Source organism: Pipistrellus kuhlii, unplaced genomic scaffold (genome assembly GCF_014108245.1).
Source record: "Pipistrellus kuhlii isolate mPipKuh1 unplaced genomic scaffold, mPipKuh1.p scaffold_m20_p_53, whole genome shotgun sequence".
NCBI lineage: Eukaryota > Metazoa > Chordata > Mammalia > Chiroptera > Vespertilionidae > Pipistrellus > Pipistrellus kuhlii.
In genome coordinates, this window is record NW_023425555.1 from 1,551,252 (window position 1) to 1,579,223 (window position 27,972).

General features: G+C 55.1%; 1 protein-coding gene across 6 annotated transcripts in view; it reads right to left on the bottom strand.

Moving 5' to 3' along the window:
* The window catches only part of URM1 (ubiquitin related modifier 1), a 41,305-nt gene that overhangs the window by 9,485 nt on the left and 3,848 nt on the right, over positions 1–27,972 (bottom strand). The window contains exons 2-5 of one of the 6 annotated variants that reach the window (XM_036416278.2): positions 27,421–27,491; positions 18,091–18,172; positions 16,498–16,546; positions 14,682–16,143 (exon numbers count right to left, since the gene is read on the bottom strand). In XM_036416278.2, the coding sequence (XP_036272171.1) occupies positions 16,075–16,143; positions 16,498–16,546; positions 18,091–18,172; positions 27,421–27,491 (271 nt within the window). In that variant the 3' untranslated portion in view covers positions 14,682–16,074. The other 5 variants (XM_045573667.1, XM_045573664.1, XM_045573668.1 and 2 more) reach the window with 5 other exon arrangements.

Below are 27,972 nucleotides of genomic sequence, written 5' to 3' on the forward strand. Positions count from 1 at the left end.
ATGGAAGGGGCTGCTGTGCGGACAGTGAGCTGTGGACCTTGCTTGCCAGGAAGGGTTGGGCTCTGATTGCAGCAGGAGGGACAGTGGTTAGACACCGAAGGCAAAGAGGCCCTGTTCTTGGGGCCCATGACGGTGGAGATGGGTGATGGAGATGAGCATTCGCTGCTTCATTCTGAGCACGTCACAGGCACCAGGCACCGTGATCACTGACTCTTTGCTGGCCTTCAACCTTTTTTTTTTTTTTTTTAATAGACTTTATCGATTTTTTATAGAGAGGAAGGGAGAGGGATAGAGAGCTAGAAACATCTATCAGCCGCCTCCTGCACACCTCCCACTGGAAATGTGCCTGCAACCAAGACACATGCCCTTGACCAGAATCGAACCTGGGACCCTTCAGTCCACAGGCCGACGCTCTATCCACTGAGCCAAACCAACTAGTGAAATAAAAAGGACTCCAGCCCTAGCCAGTTTGGCTCAGTGGATAGAGCATTGGCCTGCAGACTGAAAGGTCCCAGGTTCGATTCTGGTCAAGGGCATGTATCTTGGTTGCAGGCACATCCCCAGTGGGAGGTGTGCAGGAGGCAGCTGATCGATGTTTCTCTCTCATCTATGTTTCTAGCTCTCTATCCCTCTCCCTTCCTCTCTGTGAAAAATCAATAAAATATATTAAAAGAAGAAATGAAAAGGACTCCAAATAAACTTGGCTTATTAAGTAAGGCGTCTTCTGATTTACAGTATAATACACGGGCCCCAACCAGGGCCAGGGGGGCAAGCCTGCAACCAAGGTACGTGCCCTTGACCAGAATCGAACCCGGGACCCTTCAGTCCTCAGGCTGACTCCCTATCCATTGAGCCAAACCAGCCAGGGCAGCAGAGTCTTTTCATCCCCTTTTAACCATCAATCCTCATCAACCTCGCGAAGCTGGCGTATCATTAACCCAGTTCCAGCCCATCACTGAGCTCAGAGAGGCCGAGTCCCTTCCCAGGCGCACACAGCTGGCGGGTGTGGAGCCCAGCACAGCGAGGCCGGTTCCCTCAGCTGACCCTGCCTGGGGAGAAGCAGGGTGAGGGGGCAGCTGGACGCGGCTGAGCTCCGGGCGGGAGGGCCTCTCCCCAGCCGGAAGGCTATGAATACATAAATGGCTGAGCACCCCAGGGGGACCCACCCTCGGAGCAGGTGCCTTTAAGAGGAGATGGGCTCCTTGTGAGCGGAGGTGGCCCGCAGACACCCGGATGCAGGGGCCGGGCACCATGACCTCCGGTGGAGACGCTCGGCTTCGGCGCCAGGTGGACGGCACGGAAGGACCAGGGCGCTGCAGCCAGCTCTGGGCCCCAAAGCCAAGTCCGTTTTTCTGGGGAGTGTGTCCTGGACAAGTGATCGCAACACCTGTGCCTCAGTTTCCCATCTGTACGACCGAACCACCTTGGAGGGGTGGTGACCATCAGTGAGGCCCCTGGGAGGCCTGAGCACAGCGCCTGCCTCAGTGAGGTGGCCCTCCCCGGTCCCACGGCCAGGACACCTCACGGTGGGCCCGGGAGCCGCTGTGCGGACGGTCAGCTGTGGACCTTGCTTTCCAGGAGGCTTGGGCTCTGATTGCAGCAGGAGGGACTGTTAGAGACCAAGGGCAAAGGGGGCCTGTGCTTTGGGGTCCATAGGCAGAGGCCGCCCGTGGCATCTCGTGGCCTCCCTGGGGCCTGAGCAGGAATGCTGGGCCCTGCACGTGGGCCTGGAGGGAGGGCAGACAGAGGAGGCTGGGGGTGCTGTCCAGAGCCTGCCCGTCCCTTCATCCGAGGGCCCGGGCTGTGCGCGCAGAGGGGAGCAGCGGGGCCGAGCACGCATCATTGCACACGCTGTGCTGCCCTCGGGCCTGAAGTTTCAGCTCTGCTGATGGCTGGGGCACCCAGGGTGAGATGCTAACCCTCTTGCGCTCACTCTGTCTCTCAGAACCTAAAGTGCTCAAAGGAGACCATCATGGAACCCTCAGGGGTTCCGCAAGTCTAGTCTAAAGGTTGGCTTGGAATCCAGAGTCCTGCTCCCCAGACTCCAGTCCCTCCTGCCTCCCCTTACCCCGACTTTACCTCCAGCTTCTCGAACCATCTCTTTGGCTCCCTCATCAAACTGCAAGTATCACGTGTCCCCCAGACAGACGGCAGAGCTGGGACTTGAACCCACCAGGCCCCCTTCAGATGGGCCTCAAAGAGGGTGCGGGGGTCCCTGGGAGCCCCAGTAAGGACAGCCTCCCCTCACTGCCTGCCTGAGGGGCCAGGCAGCACTCACCTGGGCAGAGCACCTTGGGGTCCCCCTTGTCCCGGGAGGCGTATGGCACAGCTGGACCCGTCTCTGGCACAAGGTGGCTTCCCTTCTAGTTCCTGCTGCTAAGAAGGGCTGGTCAGGCAGGCCCTCAGGTGCCAGGCAGCCCTTCCTGGGCACAGACTCCCCTGGCATCTGGTGGGCAAGAGGCTGGGGGTGGAGCAGTGGGGCAGGGATCGGGCAAAGGTGTCTCGTTCAGAACTTGTCCCCAGCCCTGGAGCCCACTCCCTCCTGGACACTGTGGGCTGAAGTCCAGGAAGCCTGGGCCCTCAGGGCCCAGGAGAGGGTGATCCAGGAAGGCTGAGACGAGCCAGGCCTCTGCCCCAGCCTGTCCCCCCCCCCACCCCGCCCAACCGGCCAGCGTGGCCCAGGCTGGGTGTTTGCTTTTCCTGTCTCCACACTGACTCCATTCAGAGCAGCCTCTCTCCACCCCCAGCCGGTGGCCAGAGCCCGGGCACCAGGGAGAGAGATCACCACCCCACCTCCCTCCCCCGCAGCCCCTCCTGTTAGCTTCGAGGGCTTCCTAGGGTTTTTTTTGGGGGGGAGGGGAGAGGGGGGTACACAGAAGTAGGAGGACTGGGGCAGGGGAGGCCACCCCAGAGAAGAGGGAAACCAAATGGAGAAGAGGGTTGTGGGGAAGGAGGAGCGTGAGGTGGGGAAGGAGACATGGGATGAGAAGGGGCGGGTAGAGACGGCCTCCTCATGGAGAAAGCTCCAGGTAGAGGTGGCCAGGGCAGCCGGGCACAGAGCGGGGAGCTGCGGGGCAGAGGCTGGCACAGCTGACCTGGGCCCCAGCCTGGCTCTGGGCCATCAAAGCAGGCTGGGCCGGAGGTGGGCCCTGAGGCTGCTGCCCCCCTCGGAAAGCCGGCCTCCTCCTCCTCCCCGCCCTCACAGGGTCCAGGCAGGGCTGTGACCTGGTCTGGGCCCGGGGGGCGGGGGGCGAAAAGTCTCCCCGAGTCAGAAGGCCACGGGGGAGGCATCGCGAGGGCTCCTGCTCTTTGCTCCCCTGACTGTCGGGTTGGTACATAAAGGGGGTAGAGAGGTCAGAGGCGGCCTTCCAGGCCCGTGGGAAGAAGGCTGCCCATTTCCCTAATCCATATTTATTGGTGTGAGACCCTGGGCGGGAGGAGGCCAGGCCAGGTTAGCACCGAGGACGGGCTCCATGTCACCCAAATCCTACTCTTTGTCTCCAGATTGGCTCCGGAGTCCTCCCCCTTCCCTCCTCCCCCTTGCTCCCCCCACCTTCCTTTGGGGTTGCCAAGCAACTGTGGAAGGGTAGCTGAAATATTTTCTTTATTACAAGCAAAAGCAAGACGGCATCATGGCCCCAGGAGGAGAGCAGGGTGGGGGCAGGGGAGGGCATCTTGTGCTCCAGGGAACCTGATTCCTCAGTGCCCGGGCATGGGCAGTGCGAAGACGGCCTCAGAGGCCCAGGGAAGGCAGAGGATGGGCAGAGTGGTGATGGTGATGGGGTGTGTGTGTGTGTGTGTGTGTGTGCGCATAGACACTGACCGTCTGCCTAATGCTAAAAGGAGAAGCAGTGCCCAGAGACCAGGCCCAGGCCCTCACCCGCCACCCACCTGATGTATTCTGGACCAAGTCACTCCCCTCCTCTGGGCCAAGTTTCCTCTTTGATCAAAGGGGGAGCACGGCGTGTATTATCTCATTTAATGTCCACGCGGACCCCAAGAGGCATTTATTTTTCCCATTTCCCCGGTTAGATGGCTGAGTCTGGGAGATGTGAAGTGCCCAGCAGGGGAGTGGCAGAGGTGAGAGCCTTGAACCTGAACTTTTTTTTTTTTTTAATGAATTTTTATTGATTTCAGAGAGGAAGGTAGAGGGAGAGAGATAGAAACATCAACGATGAGAGAGAACTATTGATTGGCTGCCTCCTGCACGCCCCCCACTAGGAATTGAGCCTGCACGCTGGGCATGTGCCCCTGATTGGAATTGAACCCGGGACCCTCCAGTCCACAGGCTGATGCTCTGTCCACTGAGTCAAACCAGCCAGAGCAAGAACTCTTTTTTAGCCAAAACCGGTTTGGCTCAATGGATAGAGCGTCGGACTGCGGACTGAAAGGTCCCGGGTTCGATTCCGATCAAGGGCATGTATTAGGTCTAGTAATAATTAATGTCGTTTTCTAATACTTTTTAAAATAGAATTTATTTAAACAATACAACAAAATTTAATCAACAATATAGTTACCGTTGTTTTCTACTACTTGTGCCCAACGCTCAGGAAGCATTTTAATCCCTCTGTTGTAAAATTCTTGTGATTTTGATGCAAAAAATTCGGTCAATGCATTTTTGAGGCATTCTTCATTATTAAATTTTTTTCCAAGAAGAAAGTTTTGCAAAGAACGAAACAAATGGTAATCGGAAGGGGCAATATCAGGAGAATCGGAAGGGGCAATATCAGGGGCAATGCAGGTTGAGGGAGAACTTCCCATTCCAACTGGCGCAGTTTTTCAGCAGTAATTCTTGCAGTATGCGGTCGTGCGTTATCGTGGTGAAGAATTACGCCCTTCCGATTATTCAGCGCGGGTTCTTTTTCTCTTAAAGCTTGGGCTAACCTTTCCAATTGGGCACTATACACTGCACTTGTAATGGTTTGGTTAGATGGTAAAAGTTCATAATGAAGAATTCCTTTAAAATTCCACCAAACACACATCACTTTTTTCGCATGCAAGTCAGGTTTTGGTGTGGGCTGCGGAGCCTCATTTTTGTCCAACCATTGAGGCTGCCTTTTCAAATTAACATACAGCACCCATTGTTCATCTCCGGTAACAATTTGCTCTAAAAACGGCAAACGGTTTTGACGAGAGAGGAGCGAACTGCAAATTGTGACTCTTTGATTACGGTTGTTATCGGTCAACTCATGAGGAACCCATTTTCCAAACTTTCGGACTTTGCCAAGAGCACGCAATTGATTGGAAATTGTTTTCTGTGAACAATTTAAAGTTGTCGCAAGCTCTTGTTGGGTAATTTGAGGATTTTGCACCAAAAGAGCTTGAAGAGCTTCTTGATCAAAATTGGACACACGGCCTCGACCACTCTTGTCATCTAACAAAAAATTTCCCTCGCGAAATTTCTCAAACCAACGCTGGCATTTTCTGGCGCTAACTGCATCTTGACCAAGAGCACTACAGATGTTTTTTGCAGCCTCACTTGCTTTTCTTCCTAATTGGAACTCGTAAAGCATGCAGTGCCGAATATGCTCTTCATCCGCCATCTTCTTAGCCCTAGTTTTGCAACAAAAACCAAACCAAACACAAACTTTTTCAAGCAAAACTTGTTAATTGCACTTCACATGTTCTATAGATACCACGTGTTTGAAGGTATGTCAATATAAGTCAACGCCAAGCAAGATTTTAAACGAATGTTTAAAAACGACATTAATTATTACTGGACCCGATACCTTGGTTGTGGGCACATCCCCAGTAGGGGGTGTGCAAGAGGCAGCTGTTCGATGATTCTCATCAATTTTTCTAACTCTCTATCCCTCTCTCTTCCTCTCTGTTAAAAAAATCAATAAAATATATATATTTTTTTAAAAGAACTTTTTTAATATTGGCTTTACTGAAATGTAATTCATATACCATACAATTTTCCCATTGAAAACGGACAATTTAAGCCCTAGCTGGTTTGGCTCATTGGATAGAGCGTACCTATGGGTCCCGGGTTCGATTCCAGTCAAGGGCACGTACATTCGCTGCAGGCTCGATCCCCAGCCCGGGGTCAGGAATTGATGTGTCCCTCTCACTTCACTTTCTCTCCGTCTCCCTCGCTCCCTTTCACTCTCTCTAAAAACCAACGAAAACATACCCTCAGCTGAGGATTAACTACAAAAGTGGAGCTAAAATAGACGTTTCAAAATGAAATGGACCATCTGATGGCTTTCAGTGGACTAGTATTCACCGAGTTGTGCGACCATGGCCTAAAACAATCGGTGTTAGGCCATTTTTGTCACACACACACACCCCGACCCCCCCGAGGGAAGCCTGTGCTCATTAGCCTTCACTCATTTCCACTTGCCCTCCCTCCAGCCCCTGGCAACTGCTAATCTGCTTTCTGTCTCCATAGATTTTCCTCTTCTGGTCATTTCTACAAATGGAACCAGACAATATGTCTGAGTCCCAGCTCCTAACTCCCATGGTTCCGGCCTCCCTGGGCGCTGGGGTACCCTATGAGGTGTCAGCTGGTGGCCTGGTCAAGGACGTGGGTTTTGCTGTCTAAACCCTGGCTGGCGCTCAGGAGCTCTGTTCCTCCCTGAGCCGCAGGCCCCTGGTCCAGAGATCAGGAGGGTGCGGGCATTTCTCCCCAAGCTGTAGTGACCCCCCGAAGTGCTAGCCCGTGCCCAGTGCCTAGACCCGTGGTCGGCAAACTGCGGCTCTCGAGCCACATGTGGCTCTTTGGCCCCTTGAGTGTGGCTCTTCCACAAAATACCACGGCCTGGGGGAGTCTATTTTGAAGAAGTGGCGTTAGAAGAAGTTTAAGTTTAAAAAATGTGGCTCTCCAAAGAAATTTCAATCGTTGTCCTGCTGATATTTGGCTCTGTGGACTCATGAGTTTGCCGACCACTGGTCTAGACGGTATTGCTAACTGGGTCACAGGACTCCACGTAGCTGCCCATCTGCTCGTCTCTTCGCCCAGGCACTTAGCCCCCTCTAAGGGTCAGGCCTTGTTCTCGGTGCTGGGGACACAGCAATGGACGGGATGAGACCCCTGTCCACGCAGGGCTGGCATTCTGGTGGGGAGACAGGTATGCCAGCAGGTCAGGCAGAGGCTTCCGAGGAGTGATGCTGCCATGGAGGCAAGGGCACAGCATCCAGGCGTGGAGCCGCCCAGGGGGGTGGAGGTGGCTGCTTCCGTGTGAACGCTGCCCCTGCCTCACCTGCTCCCGGAGAGGACCATCTCCAGAAGCTGAAACACGCTATGCAGGGCAGAGGGCTCTGGGGACCCCCTCTGCATGGACACAATGGCCTGGCTTTGTCATCTTCTCAGACCGGGGACGTGTCAGACGGTCCAGGCACCTCTGAGGGCAGCCGCGCAGCTGGTCTCCATGGAGGAGCGCTGGCTGCTCTCAGAGAACGCAGTACAATTGGGCGATTGGAGCCGGGGCGGGCAGGGCCGGCCTGGGTGGTGGCAGAGTCTTCCTGCTCCCACAGCTGTGTGTGCAGAGAATGACTCAACTTCACTGCGGGCGTCAGCGGTCCCGGGCTGATGGGGACATTTGGGACAGGACTCCGGGGTTGGGAACATCTGGCACAGCCTGACCGGTCTGTGGCCACAGCTGCTCCCTGGGCACCTGCCTGGCACGCTTTGGGCCCTGGGCCTGCCTCTGGAGCACAGAAGTGAAGCACAGAAGGAAATTAGTTCAGTGAGCCCTACCCACAGCAGTGCCTCTAGTTCCACACCCAGAACCTCCGCTGACTGGCAGCATTCATGCACCCAGCAATTCTTTATTCATTCTCCTTTCACTCAAGTTTCTCTACGTCTGTTTAAAAAAAAAAAAAAAAAAAATATATATATATATATATATATATATATATATATATGATTTTTTTAAATTGATTTTTTTTACAGAAAGGAAAGGAGAGGGATAGAGAGCTAGAATCATCAATGAGAAACATTGACCAGCCGCCTCCTGCACATCCCTTACCAGGGATGTGCCCACAACCAATGTACATGCCCTTGACCGGAATCAAACCCAGGACCAGTCTACAGGCTAACGCTCTATTCACTGAGCCAAACCGGTTTCGGCTCTACATCTGCTTTTTTATCTATCTGTCTGTCTGTCCATCCACCCATTCACTTAGTTATTACTCCATAAGGCATTCATTCATTCATTCATTCATTCAATAGATGTTTACTGAGCATGTCCTTTGTGCTGGGCACCATGTTTGGTCACATGCCAGCTCTAGGGGGCTGGGTGGAGGGAGGCACAGAGGGGAAAACAGGGGACATCTGTGATGCCTTCAACAACAATAATAAACAAAAAAGCCAGTTCTGGAAGAAAAAACTTGCTTAACAGGCAGTGCGGACAACGTTGCTGCCTTCTTCCCGAGACTTGGCGTTAGAAGGGGCAATGAAGAGAGCAGAGGCTGGGAGCGTTGAGCGCATGCATGAGTCTGAACATGTGCGCGCGTGTCTGTAGATGATGACACAGCTTTACTGCGAGCAGATGCCAGGTGTGTCTGGGTCCTCCTAAGGCCACAGCCGTCTAGGGAGGCAGGACCGGCAGATGGTCCCGCATCACAGAGGCGGTAACTAAGGCTCGGTCCATTGGAGTCACCTGCCCTGGAAGCCGGAGGCAGTGCTGCCTCTTCCAGAAGTTTCCCGCAGTGCGCCTGTTGGAACGCATCCCTGACCTTCTGTAATCCCAGAGGACTCTGCTACCACCTGTGGCTCTGCTTCTCCCATCGGTGCTGGCTGGACGGATATTTCTGGAGAGACACTATCAGACTCCTCAGCTTTCCCCCTGCCTCTCCCCTCAGCCTCCAACACACACACAATGCGCTTCAGGTGCTCACCAAATGTTACTCATTGCCAAGTGGCCTGCCTAAGGCCCGCAGGACTGTTAAGAATAGTTTGGCCCTAGTGGTCAGCAAACTCATTAGTCACCAAATATCAACAATACAACAATTGAAATTTCTTTTGAGAGCCGAATTTTTTTATTTTATTTTTAAAAAAATATATTTTATTGATTTTTATACAGAGAGGAAGAGAGAGAGAGATAGTTAGAAACATCGCTGAGAGACAGTCATTGATCAGCTGCCTCCTGCACACCCCCCACTGGGGATATGCCCACAACCAAGGTACATGACCTTGACCGGAATCGAACCGGGACCCTTCAGACCCCAAGCTGACGCTCTATCCATTGAGCCAAACCAGTCCCGGCAAGAGCCGAATTTTTTAAACTTAAACTTCTAACGCCACTTCTTCAACATAGACTGGCCCAGGCCATGGTATTTTGTGGAAGAGCCACACTCAACGGGCCAAAGAGCCGCATGTGGCTCGAGAGCCGCAGTTTGCCGACCACGACCCTAGCTGGTTTGGCTCAATGGATAAGAGTGTTGGCCTGTGGAGTGAAGAGTCCTGGGTTTGATTCCAGTCAAGGGCATGTACCATGGCTGCAGGCTTGATCCCTGGCCTGGGTCAGGACACGTGTGGGAGGCAATCAATCGGTGTCTCTCTCACGTCGATGTTTCTCTCTCTGTCTCTCCCTCTCCCATCCATCCTCTCTAAAAACCAATGGGAAAAGATCCTCAGGTGAAGATTAACAAAAGGACAGCTTTGAAGCCTGCTCTGCCATCACCTAAACACATGCCACCATCAGCTCTCACCTGCAAACCAGTCGTCCCCATTTTTAGGACTCCTGCAGTCCAGCTTGCCCAATGCCCCTCGCCAATTCTTTACACATTATCCTAGCAAACCTTTATTTATTTATTTATATATTTTACTGATTTTGTACAGAAAGGAAAGGAGAGGGATAGAGAGCTAGAAACATCGATGAGAGAGAGTCATCAATCAGGTGCCTCTTGCACACCCCCCACTGGGGATATGCCCGCAACCAAGGTACATGCTCTTGACCGGAATCGAACCCAGGTCCCTTCAGTCCCCAAGCCGACGCTCTATCCATTGAGCCAAACCGGTTTTGGCTATCCTAGCAAACCTTTAAAAATGTAAATCTGGTGCCATCAGCGTGGCTCAGTGGCTGAGTGTCAACTTATGAACCAGGAGATCATGGTTCGGTCCCTGGTCAGGGCACCTGCCTGTGTTGTGGGCTAGATCCCTAGGAGGGGCTTGTAGGAGGCAGCTGATTGATGTTTCTCTCTCCCTCTCTCTGAAATCAATAAAACAAATTTAAAAAAACAACTGTAAATCTGAACTTGGCAGACCTTTTAGGATCCCCACTGGGTTAGGATAAAATCGCAGTGTCCTATAAGATCCGGCAGGGTCACTCTAGCCTTACCTGAAACTTCCTCTTCCTCTCTGAGCCCTAGCCCCCCCAGATTTTTCTTTCCCAGAACTCACCAAGTTCTTTCTTTTTTTAAAAAAAATATATTTTATTGATTTTTTACAGAGGGGAAGAGAGGGGGATAGAGAGTTAGAAACATCGATGAGAGAGAAATCATCGATCAGCTGCCTCTTGTACACCCCCCACTGGGTATGTGCCCGCAACCAAGGTACATGCCTTTGCCTGGAATCGAACCTGGGACCATTCAGTCCGCAGGCCGATGCTCTATCCACTGAGCCAAACAGGTCTCGGTACCAAGTTCTTTTTTGCTCATTAGCTTTTACGGCTGTTCCCTCAGCCTAGAACAGTGCCAATGTCAGCGCCCCGCCCACCGGCACCTGCCTCCCCACTGCTTAGGGTGTCCTGCCTCCCCTGAGCAGCTCCTTTGGGGACCTCTGCTGAGTCCGCCTCCACTAGCACACAGTAGGTATTCTACACACACTTGTTCAATGACTAATAGTACCCCCTGTCTCCGCAGTTTCCGAGGGGGAGAGTGAGTGAACGGACTGATGGCATCCCGGAGGCTGAGGGCCCCCCTGGTGCAGCCGACCAACAGGCCTGCGGGTTCCCCGTCATGCAGAGACCACCTGGCCACCCGACAAGGTGCGCTGCTGCAGGCCAGGGCAGGACAATCGGTAAGGGGACACTGGGTGTTCTCCTGGGTCTGGAGCTCCCGCCCCGCTCTTCTTTTCTTTTGGGGCGGGATGGGTTCTGGAGTTTGGAGTGTGAATTACATCAGTCCCCTCTCTGTGGAGTAAAGGCTGGCAAACTCGTGTGCCGCTGGCTCCAGAGCCCCGGGTTCCAACTCTGGCTCCACTGCCAGTTGCGTGGACTAGGAACTTAACTGCACCGGTCTCCATTTCTCCATCTGCGAAATGGGACTGATGACAGTGCGCCCTTCCCAGAGCTGTGGGGCTCAGCAGGCTGCCATCACCTTTCAAGCACACTGCATGAAGCATGGAGGGCATTGTCAGCCCATGGGGAGATCTCCAAGTGAGGACCCGGAGAGAGCCCAGGGGAGGACCCGGACAGAGCCCAGGGGAGGGCCCGTTAACAGGGTGCCTGCCCTCTCTAAAAGCCCTCACTCCCAGTGTCACTCCCCAGAAGCCACATTTCCTCCGCCTTTGTAATAAACTTCCAGAGGTTTGTGTGGTTCATTTTTAAGTCACCAATGGATATCCAATGACTGACTGAAGGGAGGGCACCCTACTAGGCTCCGGGGCACAAAGATCAGTAGGTCCCACTTCCTGTCTGAGCGAGAATGCACACACTGCTATGACAACTCAGCGGGACACAGACTGTGAGGAAAGAGGGCTGTCGGGCAGGGGTGCATTGGGGTCTTGGGGATCCCTGGTGTGGATGGAGGGCAGGAGGTATGGAAGGGATGGCCACACACTCCCTTCCAGGGTGTGAAATCCCTGGGAAAGCAGGCTGAGCTCTGCGGAGACAAACTGGTGTGTATCCCCATAGACTGAGAACGTCTCCTGGCAGAGGGGGGGTGGAGAGCGCCTCTGAACCACACAGCCCCTGCCCTCCTGCACGGACGGACGGACGGACGGATGGACGGACAGCAGGTTATCCAGTGGAAGACAGGACAGCAATGCTGGATTCCACGCCCCTCTTCCCCCCTGCTCCCTCCCCTCGCCCCTCTCTGGGAGAGCGGAGGTACCCAGGAGCCGCAGGAGGTGTGTTGGGAACAGGCCTGGGTCCCTGCAGGCTGATTCCCAGGGGGGGGTGTCATGGAGATGGCATCTCCAGCGGGGGGGGGGGGCCTGCATCCCCTCCCTAGGCTTCTGCAGAGCCTTTTAAGGGGTGACCCTCTGACCTCCAGACTGTTCCCCTCACCCTCCAGCGAGAAGCCCTTGGGGCAGGAGCTTAAGGAAGGGGGCTCCAGAGGCCTCAGTTCAGATGCAGAGAGGCGGCCAGGGCTGGTTGGGCACTGAGGCGTCCCCTGGGCACACAGGAAAGCTCAGTCAAGGCCAGGAGGCCGAGTCAGGTCCATGGGAGTGCAGGGCAGAGATGCGGGTGCCTAGCCCAGGAGGAGGGAGGGGGGCGGTGGGCAAAGGGTTCAGCGGAGGGAGCAGGCGGGGCACTGAGAGTCTAGGACACGGGGTGGGGGTGGGAGGGCGAGGGGTCCGGCCAGCGCAGGGGGGGCGCCCCGGGGAGGGGCACGCTATGGCTTTAAGAGCTGCCTGAGCGCAGGTTGCAGCTGCCTGGCCAGCTCAGAGACAGCGGAGATTCATTACCCGCCGACACAATGACCATTGATGGCCCCGTGGCGTTATTCAAATCCAGTACCAATTGCAGCCGAGCCCCTTTCTCCGCGCCAGGCCGTATTGTTGGAGCGGCCCACTAAAAGCCCGCCCCGGCCCCGAGCCGCCAGAGGCGCCCGCTCGGTCCAGCCCTGCGCCTCGCCAGCCCGCCGGCTCCGGCCCGGCCACCGGGCAGACAGGTGACCCGGCGGCGCATTCCGGCGCTCCCGCCGCCACCGGACCCAGCCACGGGGAGCGGAGCACCGAGCGGTGCGTGCGCGGGGGCGGCGGGCGCGGGGGCCCGGAGTCCAGCAGCCCGACCGGCTGGGAAACCACCGGCCTCGCCCCCGCGCCCGCCGCCCGGATTCCTGGCGCTCCCGGGAAGCCCAGGCTGGGGGCGGGGAGGGAGCCGGGGTTCCCCGGGGCTGCCGGCGGAGGTTCCCCAACCGGGGGCGGCGCAGAGACCAGCACGGGCCACTCCGGGACCCCGGGCCGCGATCGCAGGAGACACGCGCCCGGGATTCCCCACGCAGGGTGGGACCGTGCGTGGCCGCCTTACCGGGCACGGCCGAGACGGCCAGCGTCTGCGGGACCTCCGGTCTGTTCCTCCCCAAGGAGCGGAGCGGAGCCCCGCCGACCGGGGCCCTGAACTCAGGGGCTTCGCCACTGATTGTCCAAACGCAATTCTTGTACGAGTCTGCGGCCAACCGAGAATTGTGGCTGGACATCTGTGGCTGAGCTCCGGGCGCGACGGGGGCGGGCGCCGCAGGGACCCAGCTCGTGAGCGGAGACCCCCGCTCGAGCGGCGGCCGGCGGCTCCACCGCCAGGATCGCGGCCGCCCGGCCGCCGAGGAGGGATGCCGGTTCCTGCTGCCGCGCCGCCATCCTCCTCCTCCTCCTCTGCGGGCGACCAGTCCTGGCTGAGGGGGTCCTCCAGTCGATCGCGTCGTGTCCCCTTTTTCAAATTCCGGCCGGAATGAAGCAGGCGCGGCAGTGGGAGGAACTGGTCCCGGGAGCCCGCTGCAGCCGCAGGAAGTCGGAGCGAAAGAAGATGCCGATGCGGGCAGAACGCACGGACTCGTTGTGAATCATCCTCATCGATCCCCCACCGATATCCCAATACAAAAAAGTCTCAACCGACCCCTAAATTCCCAATAAACCGACCCCACCCGCCAGGCCTCCGGAGGGACCGGGTGGGCCGAGCCTCCGCCAGCCGCTGCCAGAGTGAAGTGTGGGGAGTGATGCGCCCCGGGCGGCCGGGCAGTTGCCTGGGCTTTGGAAACCGGACTTGGGTAAACGAATCCTTTTCATTAAAGACAAATCTTCGGAGATGGTGGGGCTTATTCGTTTATTTCCTCACAGGTGGGAGCCAGGAGATGCTGGGGAAAGAGGCAGCTGGGCACGGCTGGGGCTGACTGAGGTCAGGTAACCTGACCCCTCTGAAGGAGGACTGAAAATGACCCAAAATTCTGTGGATCCTGGCTCCGAGCTGGCATCTCTCCCTGTCTCCCTCCGAGGATGTGGTTTTCCCAGCGGGTCCTTCTGCCTTCCTCCTCCTCACCACTCACTGGGGTGCGGTGGAGGAAGGGATAGCCCAAATCTACCCCCCTCAGCCAGTCAAGGTGCGAAAGGAATCCTCACCCAGATTCCAACTTGGAATCCCCATGGGACAACGGGCCAGTCCAGCGGGGCTGGAGGCGGGGAAGGACCTCCAGGTTACAGGGATCAGGGGGCAGGCTGATCCCCTGAAGCTGAGGCAGTGGGGGGCCATTTCCAGTCCCCTGCTCTGTTCCCTATACGGAGACCCTGACATCAGCACCAGTGTGGGCTGTCGAACAGCCTCTCTAGACAACACTCTGGACCCCAACACTGGCCTTCATGTGCACCCAGACCAGCTCCTACCAATAACCCCAATATGGCTGCCTCCACCCACACAGGTCCAGAGGCCCCCCACCTGCAGAGTGGCGGGGGCGTGGGTCCCTTATGCCTTGAGAGTGATGCAAGCACGTCCCCCACAACTCCAGCACCCTGCTGGGACAACCAACGGGCATTTCATCCCCACAGTGGGAGAAGTTTCACCATAAACTTCTGCATTTAGTGTTTGGGGCAGGATGATGTTACTGCCCTCAGATTTATTTATTTAAGATCTCCCTCCAGCAACCAAAGCTTTTCTCCAGGTCTTGGGAAGGAGGGGTTCAGCAATCTTATCTATGCCACCCCCCATCCTGGGTTCTGGGGCTGCTGGCTGCAGCTGGTGGGACAAAGCCCGGCCTCAGACAGACTGGGACCCAGACTGGTCAGCACCGCCTGGCTCTGACCCTTCTCCAGATGGCCTGTCAGGTCACCCCTAGACGGGCTGGGTAGTCTGGGTTTCAACCTCTGCCCCCTTTTGGGGTGAAGGGCAGCTCTGAAAGCCCTGGGTGGGGACAGAGAGGCTGGACCAGAGGCCATGGCCGAGGGATTGTGGGGTGCCATTGGTTTCTAAGGATAGAGCTCCAGGCAAGGCTAGTAAACAACTTAGTCTTTTATTTGGCCAAGGCCAGCTGTTGCAGGCACTGAGGCCCCAAGACTTCCAGAAGGGATGGAGGGAGGAGGGGTGAGCCACCCTGCCGACCAGGTGCTGCCTGCCCCCATCCTGCATCTTGCAGGCGGTGGGAAGGGAGATAAAGTCTACCTTTGTGACATCAGTATCAGCCCTGCTTTCTGATACTATAATTACTCAGTTGTTGAGGAGGAAACTGAGGCACGGTGACCCTTTCAGGCTTCTGTTTGCTAGTCCAAGGTTAACCTCCTCCCTCCTCCCCAGAACGAGCTGCAGCCTTTGGCTGGGGGAGGGTCTCAGGAGCCCATCTGGTGGCCTGTGGGGGGAGGAAGGCCAGCCAGGGTCAAGGGCTGTGGATGGGGGGAGCAGAAGGAGGGGTGTGGTTGGAAGAGCAGCTGCTGAGTTGGGGGGAGGGGGGTAGCTCTGAATAGGGGACCCCAGCTGGGGTTCCATAATGATATCAGTGGGGGACGGGCAGAGCCCTCTGCTGTCCAGATGGGGAAACTGAGGCGGGGACTCCTCCAATGTTTGAGGAGGGAGGGGCCTCCCATCAGCTATTAAGGCCATTCATCTTCCCCATGAAGACACCGTGACCTGGCGCTGGAGCGCCTGGTCAGCGGTCTCTCAGTGCTTAGACTGAGACACAGGAGTGGAAGGCAGCTGGGTCACCTGGCCCGAGCCCCTCTCTCCTCGTGACAAGCCAGAGGGCACCCTCCCCCCTCAGCTGCTGGGCTCAGGCACCTGCCTGCCTGCCCCTGCTCACGTGCCTGCCTGCGAAAGGCTCATTTTAGCACCTGGCCTCTTTTCCCTGCATGGAGGGAACCCAGGGGACAGGCAGATCGGGGAAGAAAACAACGGAAGGGGATAGGGAGATCTGGAAGCAGGGTCCAAGAGCATGTCTGATTGTTCTCTTCTCTCCCCTCCAAGGGGCCCAGGCACAGAGTGGGGTTCAGCCCCCGTGCAGAGTGGAGATGAAGAGGACGCTGTCCTGGTCCTGCAGCTGGTAGTCCAGCTCACCCTGGTCCGGGAGAGACATGAGGAGACCATCAGGGCCGCCTTCCCAGTTTCTCCCCAGGGGTCGGGAGGGCCAGGGGGAGGGTGTGTGTGTGTGTTGCTTTGGCATAGAATATACCAGAAAACCAGGTAGCCTGTACTTCACCTTGCAAATATCCAGGATGGAGGACAGTTCACCACGCCCCCCAGCTCCCCTTTTCTTCCTCTCTGGGGTGGGAGACTGGAGTAGCCTCAGTTTGGAGGCTACAGTGGGACAGAGAATTCTCCCATCACCGCATTTGGGCCTCATGAAAGGCCCTGGCTTGCCCACTAAAGCAGTGAAGGGAAGGGGTGGGGGAGGGATGTCCGCGGTACTGACCAGCAATTCCCAATCTGCATCATTAATCAGCACCAGAATTCCCGGCCTCCTGTGGGAAAGATGGGGTGAATGGCAGGGAAGGAAGGGCGGGGGGCGGTCAGTAGCAAGGACAGAGGCTGAGACATTGGGCTGCAGGAGAGTGCGGTGGAGCCTTTTCTCCTGATGCTCCTGTTAAATATCTCCCCGGAAGTGGAGGTGACAGTCTGAATCTAATGGAAACAGGGTCAGACAGAAACAGCCCTGGGGCCATGTGGAAATGCCTGCTCCACCTCCCAGGGCTCAGGCAGGTCATCTTGTTTCTCTGGGTGTCCGTTTCCTCTGCTGAACGTGGGCCAATGACAGGGCCTTCCCCACGAGGCCTGTGCGAGGCTGAACTGGGATGATGTGGGAGGTGCTTCTCCCTGAGCCTGTGGCGGTGCCCCTGGCAGCAGCATGTTCCCAAGGGCCTGTCTCAGTCTGCCCAGCCGGGGAAGGCCTCTGGGCAGTCCTGCAGTGGATGGGGAGGTGGATGCTGGAACAGGTACCCTGCCTGGCTCCTGCTGGCAGTGGCCCAAGGAGCATTGCTGGCCTTCAGGGTGGCCTCCATGACTCCCGGACCGTGATCTGAGCCAGGGGCTGCATGGCCAGGACCTGCGGGTGACCTCTGCTTCGGGGCAGATGAACGAGTCCCACAAGCCCCCCCGCCCCCCCCGCTTCTACACCTGAGGCCGGCACTTCCTTTACTTTTGTGCACTTGGAACCTGGCTCTTGCCTGGGAGGCTGAGCTGGGCCTGGCGCAGGGGTAGGAGGTGTGGGCTGAGGGCAGGGGTGTCTTCAGTGGACACAAATGTGTGTGTGTTTATGGGTGCACATGCACTGAGTGACCCCCTAGAATCCTAGACCTCTGCTGTCCAATATGGTATCTATTAGCCATGTTTAAATTTAAATTACCAGGAAATAAATGAGTATTCAGCTCCTCAGACACACTAGCCACATTTTAGGGCTCAATAGGCTCACTGCCCAGCAGCTACCATATTGGACAGCATAGATACAGAACACTTCCACCATCACAGAAAGTTCTAGACTGTCAAGGAATGGAAGGGACCCCGGGCAGCTTCTTTTCCTCAGGACTTCTGAACAGGGTACGGAGCCAAGGCCTAGAGTAGGGGTGTCGAACTCAATCAGAGAAGGGGCCAAAATCTAAAATCCAGCCTAAATCGCGGGCCGAATGGTTTACTAACAGTCATAAACTGTCATTGTGATGGAAACGCAGCGGAGTGCAGTGATGACAGTGCGGTGCGGGCCACATTGCAAGGCCTGGCGGGACGGATTTGGCCCGCGGGCCTTGTGTTTGACACATGTGGCCTAGAGAATGGAAGTAACTTGCCTAAGGTTCCACGGCAAGTGTGTGGCAGCCAGAAGGAGGTTTGTGACCAGGACAAATCTATCAGCGTCCTGACCTGGGTGTTTAAAAAGTCCCCAACCATCGTGTGGTAACAAGAGAGAGAAAGCTCTCTCCTCAGAGGGTCAGGGGATGGCAAAGGAGACAGGAGGGGAGAGGGCGGGGGCTCGGACCTCCTCCCCTCCGCCCGCCCGCAGGGAAGGGGGACTCACACACTGTCTCCCTGGATGAACAGCTCCGGCCGCTCTTTTAGCAAATTCTTCTTGATCCAGACCAGGAGGCTCCGGATGTCCCCTGGAGGAAGGCACAGAACAAACCACTGTCAAAGCCACGTTATCCTGCTGCCCGGGGCCTGGCCCGCCCCAGAAGGAAGGGAACTCGGGCTCTGTAGAGCAGGCTGTCATGGCCCTGAACTCGGGGATTCCCAAGTGAGGGAAGGAGTGGGCTAGCAGAGTCAGGGACCTGCAGGGGGGTCACCTAGCTCACTGAAGGCTTGAGGAGGCAGGAGGAACTGTCACATCTGAAGGGTTGGGAGACAGAGCCCCACCCACGAGTACTGGAAACTGGTCTGGAGCTGCCCCAGACCGGCTTTTGAGAGGCCCTAAGAGCCCCCTCCACCGTCCTCTGCCCAGCCAGTCCTGGGTTCGGGTGGGGGGCGGATTCCGCTCTGCTCCTGGAGGGGTCTGCATATATTTCCCTTTGTGAGGGCAGAGAAACAATTGCCGAGCTGATACCATCAGTTAATTTCCTCCAGCAGAGGGAGAAGGATCCTTCACCAGAGAGAGCTGACAAATCACTGCCCCTGACGCCCCCACACAGAGCCCTCCCCTCCCTGGGCTGCGGGCAGCACCCTGAAGAGTGGGCCTCCTGCTCCTCCGGACACTGACACCTGCCGCTGTGTGTGGGACGGCCACCTAGCTCTGTGCACATGATGCGGAGGCTCAGGGCCTCTGTCCCCAGGGCCCCCTCTCCTTTCCCAGGCACGCCGAGACCTGGCTCTACAAGCTCCTCGGGTGCCACCTACTGCTCCTCAACGGTCTCCTGAGGCTGCTGGAGCTCCTTCTCGCCCAGACAACCCCAGGCCTGAAGGCCAAGGAGAGCCCTAGTGTTGGGGAAGCCAGTGGAGGGCTTGGGGCTAGCCAGTCACCCCACCCTGAGGGAATGTCTCAGGCCAAGCTGGAGAAGGGCCCAGGCAATGCCTTGGTTTCGGTGCCCGGAGTCTGTCCTGGCACGCTGGTGAGGGAAAGGCTGTGGGGCGAGGCAGGCCTGGCAGCAGGTCACACACACACACACACACACACACACACACACACACAGGAGCAGCATTGCTGGGTTGTAAGACTCTCAATGGCCTGCATACCAGCCTCCCGGAGGCAGACAGGCTGTACACTGGTCCAACCAGCTCACTCTGCTCCCTGCCAACTTCCCTGGATCATATGCCAGAAGAGCACGGGACCATGGGCAAAGTGTCCATGGGCTGGGATTGCCACCTTAAAAATTCCTGTCAAACAAAGCAGACGAGTCCGCAGGGTCCTCGCAGTGGGCAGGGATGGGGAGCATTGCCTGCAACTGGCTGCAGTCCATTTGGCTGTCTGGCTGTCTCCCGAGGCCTGAGCCTGAGGTTTCCCCTTGGCCTCCATCTTGGCACTGTCTGGGGGGCCGCCAGCCCATACATCTTGTGGCCGCTCGATAGAGCCGCCGGAGTCTGACACATCCATCAGCCAGCCCTGGCGGCAGGGTTCTGCCTGTGTGTGCGGAGGCAGAGAGGGACTGGGCAGGGCCTGGCCCTCAGGCCACCAGCTGCACCTCCACAACCTGGCCGTCCGGTACAGAACCAGCCCCAGTTGTGTAAAAGGAAGGGGCCGCCATTTCACTCTGGAGATGCTGGGGGGGGGGGGGGGGGATAGTAGTCAGGCCGGGGTCATCAGAGTGATGGCACCATCCTGCAGTCCCAGAGGGGTGGGCTCGGGGTGAGTCTGCTGCGGTGCTGGCTCATTTATCATGATGCTCCTCTTTGCTGAGGTCATTCCCTCCCTCCACTGCACCCCTCAGGCCTGCCCACATTCTTGATAACCTGTTACCATGGTGAGGCCACCGCATCACCATTCTTATTGTTCCCCCATGCCTGGATTTGGGGGTGGGGAGAGATAGGACTCAGAGCAGGCTGCAAGGGCCACTAGGCCTGGCCTCAAACACCCCCTCCCCCCCAGGGACATCTTGCTAGGCTTGCTGAGGCCCAGACAATATGCAAATGGCCTCCAAGCCAGATGGTCGGCTTCCAAAGGCACCCAGGGGAGCAGGAAGGGTTAAGCAGAGCCAGGGGCTGGTGGCTTGAGGATGGCTCTGGGGAATCTCACTTTTACCTTCCCACTGTGTCCTCCTGCCTTCCCGCTGCTACAGAGGGTGTTTTTCCTGCCGGGATCCCATGCAATCGTTCTCAATATAAATATTTACTGAGCAACTAGTAGTGGCAGGTGCTAGGGAGATGGGGGTGAGCAAGACAGACACGGCCTATCCTCATGGAGCTGACAAGCCAGACATTGCTTATTGAATGAGTGATGATAAATGCTCCTTTGTGTAGGACTGGGAAGACTTTTCTGAGGATGTTAACATTGATGCTGAGGCCTGAAGAATGAGGGTAGGATGGGGGAGCAGAAGGAAGAACATATGGGAAGACCTGAGGCAGGAAGGAATTGGCAGGTTCAAGAGAAGGCAAGAAGATTGGCATAAACGGTGTCAGGGGCCAGATCTGGCAGAGACTTCACTCTCCCCGTGAACCCCAGGGGAATTCACCAAATCCATGCTCCGAGGGCACAGAACCCACGCTGCCTGGAACTGTTCTCCGTGTTTCTCTGCCCCGACACAAGTAGCAAGATTCAGCTCAAATGTAGGACAGTCACCAGTACCAGAGTGCTGAGGACCCAGCGCGGGCCCAGCACACAGCACAGAGCCTTACGAACAGCCCTGGACTCCATCACTTCTGGTCATGTGACCTTGAGTAAAGGTTTCATGAGCCTCAGCTTCCTTCTTTGCGAAATGGGGTTGTTAAGAGTCTCTCAGGACGGTTGTGAGGATCGAGTGAGATGATTCACATAAAGCCCATGGCACTGTGCCCGGCATATCAATGCTGTAATTCTGTGATTCAGAAGAACCTATACCTTCTGCCCTTCTCGATGCCCAGAGCTTCTACACTCTGCCCGGGGTCAGCACCCTGGGGACATGCTCAGACCACTTTGAAGAATGGGGTACAGTCAGCCAACCATTAATCAGACAGTGCTGGGATTAGCTGGGATTTTTTTGTGCAATTCACTACCTTTCTTTTTTAAAATCCTCATCCAAGGATATGCTTTTATTGATTTTAGAGAGAGCAAGGGAGAGAGAAACATCACTGGATTGCCAACCATACATGCCTGAACTGGGGATTGAAGTGCAACCTAGGTATGTGCCCTGACTAGGAATCGAACCCACAACCTTTTGGTGTATGGGACGATACTCCAACCAACTGAAACCCCCTCACCCCCCCGGGAGGAGTCACTAACTTGGAGAGTGTGATGGAGTCCCTGACACTGGCCTTCTCTCTATTTTAGATGTTCAGACCCTATGATGCTGCCAAACCGGCTAGAAGGAACCACATCCCGAGGCCTTGAGTGCTAGAGGCCTGGGCTGGCCTGCCCACTGGGGAAAAGCAGTGATAAGTGACGGGGCTGCTTGCTGCTCTGTGGCGGAGTGGTTAAGGATTTGGTTTCTGGGGCCGGAAGTGTGTGCTAGATGGCCTTGGATAGGAAGTCACTTTACCCCTCTAAGCCTCATGTCATCCTCCGACAATTTGGAATGAGAATCCAACCACCAAAGAGTTGCTGTGAGGACTCAGGCCTAAGGCTAGCAGCAGGCCAACACGGCATCACACACACAGGACAAATGTACATTTGCTGCCAAAACCGGTTTGGCTCAGTGGATAGAGTGTCGGCCTGCAGACTGAAAGGTCCCAGGTTCGATTCCAATCAAGGGCATGTACCTTGGTTGCGAGCACATCCCTGGTAGGAGGTGTGCAGGAGGCAGCTCATCGATGTTTCTAGCTCTCTATCCCTCTCCCTTCCTCTCTGTAAAAAAACAATTAAAAAAAAAATATATATATATATATTTTTTTAAAATGTACATTTGCCCAGTGAGTTAGGAGTCCTTATCCTCTGGGCGTCCAGAGCCTCCGAAAAGCTGCTGGCAATAGGGCACCGTGCATGCCCCTTAGAGAGCACCTAAAAGGGCTCCACCCTCACCCCTCACCCTGCTGGACTTTCCTTGTCTGGGAACACTGGTTACCACTGTTATAGCCCCCACCACCACTACCAGTGTCAAGCCTAGATTCTCAGGCTGAAAGAGAACAATCTCAAGGTCTTATCAGATATTGAATCCTGGCTGCAACAGACCCTCATCCAGCCTCTGAACGCTTCAGGGAGCGTTTCCCCCAACCAGAAATCTATCTTCCTGTCATTCCCACTGAGCCTGGCTGGTCCACGGGGACCAGGCCAACAAATGTGTCCCCTCACCCCACGCCTGCCTTGCGCATTTGGGAGAGATGGATCCTGAATTTTCTCTTCCACAGGTTAAACCACTCAAGTCCCCACCAAGTCTACGGGGCTCCAAGACAAGGCTCTTCTGGGAGCCCACCCCAGGCCTCAGTTGAAAAGGGCAAAGAATGAGCTGGGATGGGGGGAATAAAAGAGAAGAGAGGGTAGAGGGAACATCAGAGGGTCCATTTACAAGTGAAAGGGGGTAAGAAAGGAGCAGTTTGTGGGCTAAACTGGCCTCAGAAGGAGGTTTACAGATGTGCAAAGGGACGCTCCTCATTGTTTAATTAAGCAGAAAGTGGATCTTTTCAAAAGCAATTTTGCACAGGGACTGGGGGGGGGGGGTTGAGGGGGAGAGGATGGCAGTGGGGAGGGGATCTGCAAACAGGCCGAGAGCAAAGAAAGGAACAGCTGGCCCAGAGAGGCTGTGAAATGCATACTAAGCAGTTTAAAGCACAGGGAGCCCTCCGGCTCCTACCCTCCCCATCAGCCAGCCTTTAGCACAATGGCGGGACAGAGGAAGAGGGGCAGGGAAAGGTGAGGCCAACGCGTCTCCCCCCGGGGGGTCAGGGCAGGTATTGCCCCTGGTGGGGCAGCCTGTCTACTGGTGTTTCGGGTTTGCTCCAGGCCACTGACCATGCACAGGCTGGAAGCCTTGAGCTGAAGGGATCCTTGAAGCATAAAAGCCAGCGGCCACAATGCCCAAAGCTGGTGGGTGCCCAGATGATCTGTTCCATGGAAATGGCTATTAAGATGCCGCCCTGCAACAGTGGTGGGGAACCTTTTTTTCTGCCAAAGGTCATTGGTGTATTTACAGCATCATTTGTGGGCCATACACATTTATCAACTTAAAAATTACCTCTTAGATTTGGTCAAACATTTAATGAACTCACTCCTAATGCCTTGGCAGGGCCAGACCAAATGGTTTCCTGGACCCTATGTGGCCACAGACCAGATGTTCCCTATCCCTGCTGCCCGGAATGGTACACTTGCCTTGGAAGTAATGTTTCCAAAGGTAGATGTCTGATAGATAATAACCGAACCAACGAAGATGAGACCCAGCCCCCCTTCCGCTTACAGACGGAAGCCAGGCTCACAGAGGGAAGTGACTCGCTATCGTGCAGCGCCAGGCTCGGCTCTTGCAGTGTCACCCACTTTGGCTTTGCCCATCCTCTTCCCCCAAACTGGCCGCCGGGTTGGAAGCTGTCCCCTGGCCCCAGACCCAGGGCCCTGGAGTTTCCTTGTTTGTGAGACGTGTCACAACCCATAAACTTATGGCTGCTGTTTTCTCTGCTGGAGCCTGCAGGACCTACTTGGCCAAGTGGCAGCCCCTGGGCTGGGAAGGCTGCCAGACAACAGATCTGGGCACGGGCCTGGGAGAAGAGTAAGACTCTCCCAGTGGCAACTGCTGGGCTCCCGGGTGCCAGGGTAAGGCCTGGCCGCTGCCAACCAGCCCTGTGGCTGTGATGTGACCCAAGCCTCTGGGCACAGCAGGGCAAAATGGGAACCAGAGGTAGAGTAACAGCCAGGGGCCCAAAGACTGAGCAAAGGGCCCGTTTCCACTTCCCTCCAGCCTCCTTTTCTGTCATTCAGAGGGAAGGCTAGGCAGCAAATGGAGGGCGAGGGATCAAAAACCTGGTTAGCCCACCCTCCCTACTTGAGTAACTCTGGACAGGTCTCCTTTCTCTTGGTTTGGTTTCCTTGGTGATGGATAATATTTACTGGGGTCATTATGAGAATCAAAATAAGTAGCTGTTGAAAGCAGGAATATAAATGAATCAAAGTGTAAAAACTGTAAAGTACACTGCAGGTGTGAGATGTTACGTGAGTCAGGGAGCCTCTTAGGGTAAATGATGATGAGTTAGAGGCACTATGCAAGGACTCTGGAGACCCTGAAATCTGGTTCTGAATCCCAGCTCTGCCATTTAAATAACTGTATGACCCTAACTGGTTTGGCTCAGTGGATGGAGCGTTGGCCTGCAGACTGAAGGGCCCCGGGTTCAATTCCAGTCAAGGGTGTGTGCCTTGTTTGCGGACATGTCCCCAGTGGGAAGTGTGCAGGAGGCAGCTGGTTGATGTTTCTCTCTCATCGATGTTTCTAACTCGCTATCCCTCTCTCTTCCTCTCAGTAAAAAAATCAATAAATATATTTAAAAAAAATAATTGTATGATTTGGAGGAAGACACGTGACACCTGAGTTTGGGTGGCCACTTTTAAAAACGGAATGACAGCTACCGCCTAGGAATCTGTGACAATTATGCGCACAACCAATTGGGGCTTTGCCAACCATGCCAAACTCAGCCCGCGCCCCTCACGACACTGGACCTCAGTCCCTTGACCATCCTGAGGCCTTTCACCCGGGCCTTCCCAAGTGCTGTCTGCTTTGCTTGAAGCAGCCCCAGGCCTCTGCTGTCCTCCCATTTACTGGGCCGGCTCCTTTCATCCTCAGGGCTTAGCCGCCAGGTCACCTCTTTAAAGAGGCTGTCGTCTAACTCACAGCACCCTTCTACTCTCAGGCCCGTGACAACCACCTGCATTTATGTCTTATGTATTGTATTTACTTGTTTATTGCCTGGCACCACTTCGTAAGCTCCATTATTAGGGCAAGAACCATATCTGTTCCATTACCACCAAATACCCAGTAACTAGTACTATGTCTGGCACAAAGGAGGCACTCAAAATAATACAGGCCAACCACAGGAAAGAATAAAGTACTAGCATTCGGTGAGCATTTGGCCAATGAATAAATAAAAAGGGCTGGAATTATTAAACTTGGGGACATTCGTGCCATGCAAATGGAGGGGAAAATAAGTAATAATTTGTGGTATTTTATTTTATTTTATTTTTATTTATTTATTTATTTTTAATATATTTTATTAATTTTGTACAGAGAGGAAGGGAGAGAGATAGAGAGTTAGAAACATCGATGAGAGAGAGTCATCGATCAGCTGCCTCTTGCACACCCCCTACTGGGGATATGCCCGCAACCAAGGTACATGCCCTTGACCGGAATCGAACCCGGGACCCTTCAGTCCCCAAGTCGACGCACTATCCATTGAGCCAAACTGGTCTCGGCAATTTGTGGTATTTTAATCACTGCCCAGCCAGGTCTTTAAAGCTTCTTCTGAGAGCCTCTTTCTCCCTCTCAAAGTTGCATGGCCATCTGTCAAACTAAGAAACAATCACCTTCATCATCCTGGCTCTTTCCCTACCGAGGACACACACAATCCCACAACCCTGACATTTAACCCAGCCTCATCCCTACCCTGTTCCTTGGTGAGTGACCCCCAACCTCTGAATGTGACACGTGGACCTACCTTGTGCCACTGCTCTCAGACCCGAGGGAGGATCAGAGATAGCCGTGGCAGCCAGGGGATCTGGGGAATAATTGTTGGATTCCTGGCAGATGAACATCCAGTTCTGGAAGAATCCTGTCAATCCTCACTGATTTTTTTCCTCTGCCTGCTTCCAGGAACCTCATTCCCCTGCCTCCTACTGACTGATGTCCTCTTCTCCCCTGAAGCGCCTAGGCCCTAGGTAAAATGGGCTCTCAGTCCTGAGCATTCTTCTCTGGGGAGGACTCACAGCTAGGAACGTGGTGTATCTCCACGGTGATACCACCCTGCCTCTAGGCTACACTGATATTTACCCAGCTGGACCTCTTCAACACCCCCCCCCCCCCCCCCCCCCCCGAGTTTGAAGGCAGGGACTGGCTCTCATTCATGCTGTCTCCCCAGTGCCTGGTACACGGTCTGCCACACAGCAAGTGCTCAGTGTATGTTTGTTAAAGAAAGATGAGCAAGTATTTAAATGGACAAATGAAAAAAGCCCATTGTCTCCCTCAGTCATCCTCCCTCCTCCAGCCTCCTTTTTAGCTGGCTATCTTTTTCTCATCTAAATCCTCTTACCATAATGTGAGCCCAAGTGCATTTCCCCATTCTCGTTGAAGATTCCCACCTTCTTGAGAACATCTCTCTGCTGCCATATCTATACTAATAAAAGGGTGATATGCTAATTAGACCAGGTTGACTGGACATCTTCCGGACGTCCGACTTCCTTCTGGACAGTTAGGGGGTGACCAGGCCAGCAGGGGGGCAGTTAGGGGGCAACCAGGCCAGCAGGGGGGGCAGTTAGGAGGGCAAGCAGGCCAGCAAGCAGAGGCAGTTAGAAGCGATCAGGCAGGCAGGCAGCTGAGTGATTAGGAGCCAGCGGTCCTGGATTGTAAGAGGGATGTCCGAGTGCCATTTAAACTGTAGTTGGACATCCCCCGAGGGGTCCCGGATTGGAGAGGGTGAAGGCCAGGTTGAGGGACCCTCCCATGCATGAATTTTGTGCACCAGGCCTCTAGTAATAAGAATAAAGTAGCTTGGTTGGTTAAAGCATTATCCTGATACACCAAGACTGCGGGTTTAATTTCTGATCAGGGCATATACAAGAAGCAACAAATGAATCCATAAATAAGTAGAACAACAAATCAACATTTCTCTGTTCCTTCCTCTCTCAATAAAGGAAAATGTTTTAAAAATTAAATTAGTAGAGATGCTCCCTTTAACAACCATGAGAGCTAGAGATTACCAAGCCCACTTCACAGATAAGAACACTAAATCTAAGAGAGGTGAGGGCACAGCCTAAGGTCCTAAGGGGATACACACTTCACCCACATTCATAAAGACTTACCCTGTTTCCCCGAAAATAAGACAGAGTCTTATATTAATTTTTGCTCCCAAAGATCTTATTTTTCCATGCGCTAGGTCTTATTTTCGGAGGATGTCTTATTTTTGGGGAAACACGATAGGTACCCCATCACCTTCCTGCAAAGCTGGCTGGTCTGAGAGAGGATGGGGAAGGGTACTCTGGTGGTCTCTCTTCCTCCTTCCCTCTGGCCAGGAAATCTGACTATTCCCACCTGAACGGGGTTGAATGACCCGTAGACGCCCGCCCAGTGTACCAGAGAGGGGCTCAGATACCCGTACTCACAGGGCTCCTCCTGGCCAGGCAAGGTGACCTGATGCTTTTTCACACCGTCGAACAGGAGCTCCGCGCCACCTCTGTAAAGGAGGGCCAGAGAAAGACAGCCAGTCAGTTCCTGCAAACACCTCGCTGAGGATGAAAACTGAGGAGGGGGCTGGCACCGAAGCCCACGAGATGCCGAGATCCATGGTTCAGGAACACCGTGAGTACCAGTGACTGATTCTCCAATGTGACTTCCTGATGTGGTAAAGGAGGATATAAATCATTTTTACCAATAACCCAGTATCCGATTGCAGACTCTTGTTTTTACTCCTCTGCTTTCTCAAGAGGCAGCTTAGCATACAGGTTCAAGTTGATGCTTTCCGCCCCGAGATGGAGACCAGCCTTCACTCCTACCTGACACCCAGACCCTGGGCATGTGACTCCATGTTCTCAAGCCTTAGCCTTTCCATCTACAGAAAATGTGGAGACGCCACATGAGTTACACTGCAGACCCTGTATGTGGCCAGGTGAGGGTTTGGAATGGCCCTGCTGTGCCAACCACTGCTGGCTGGTGGC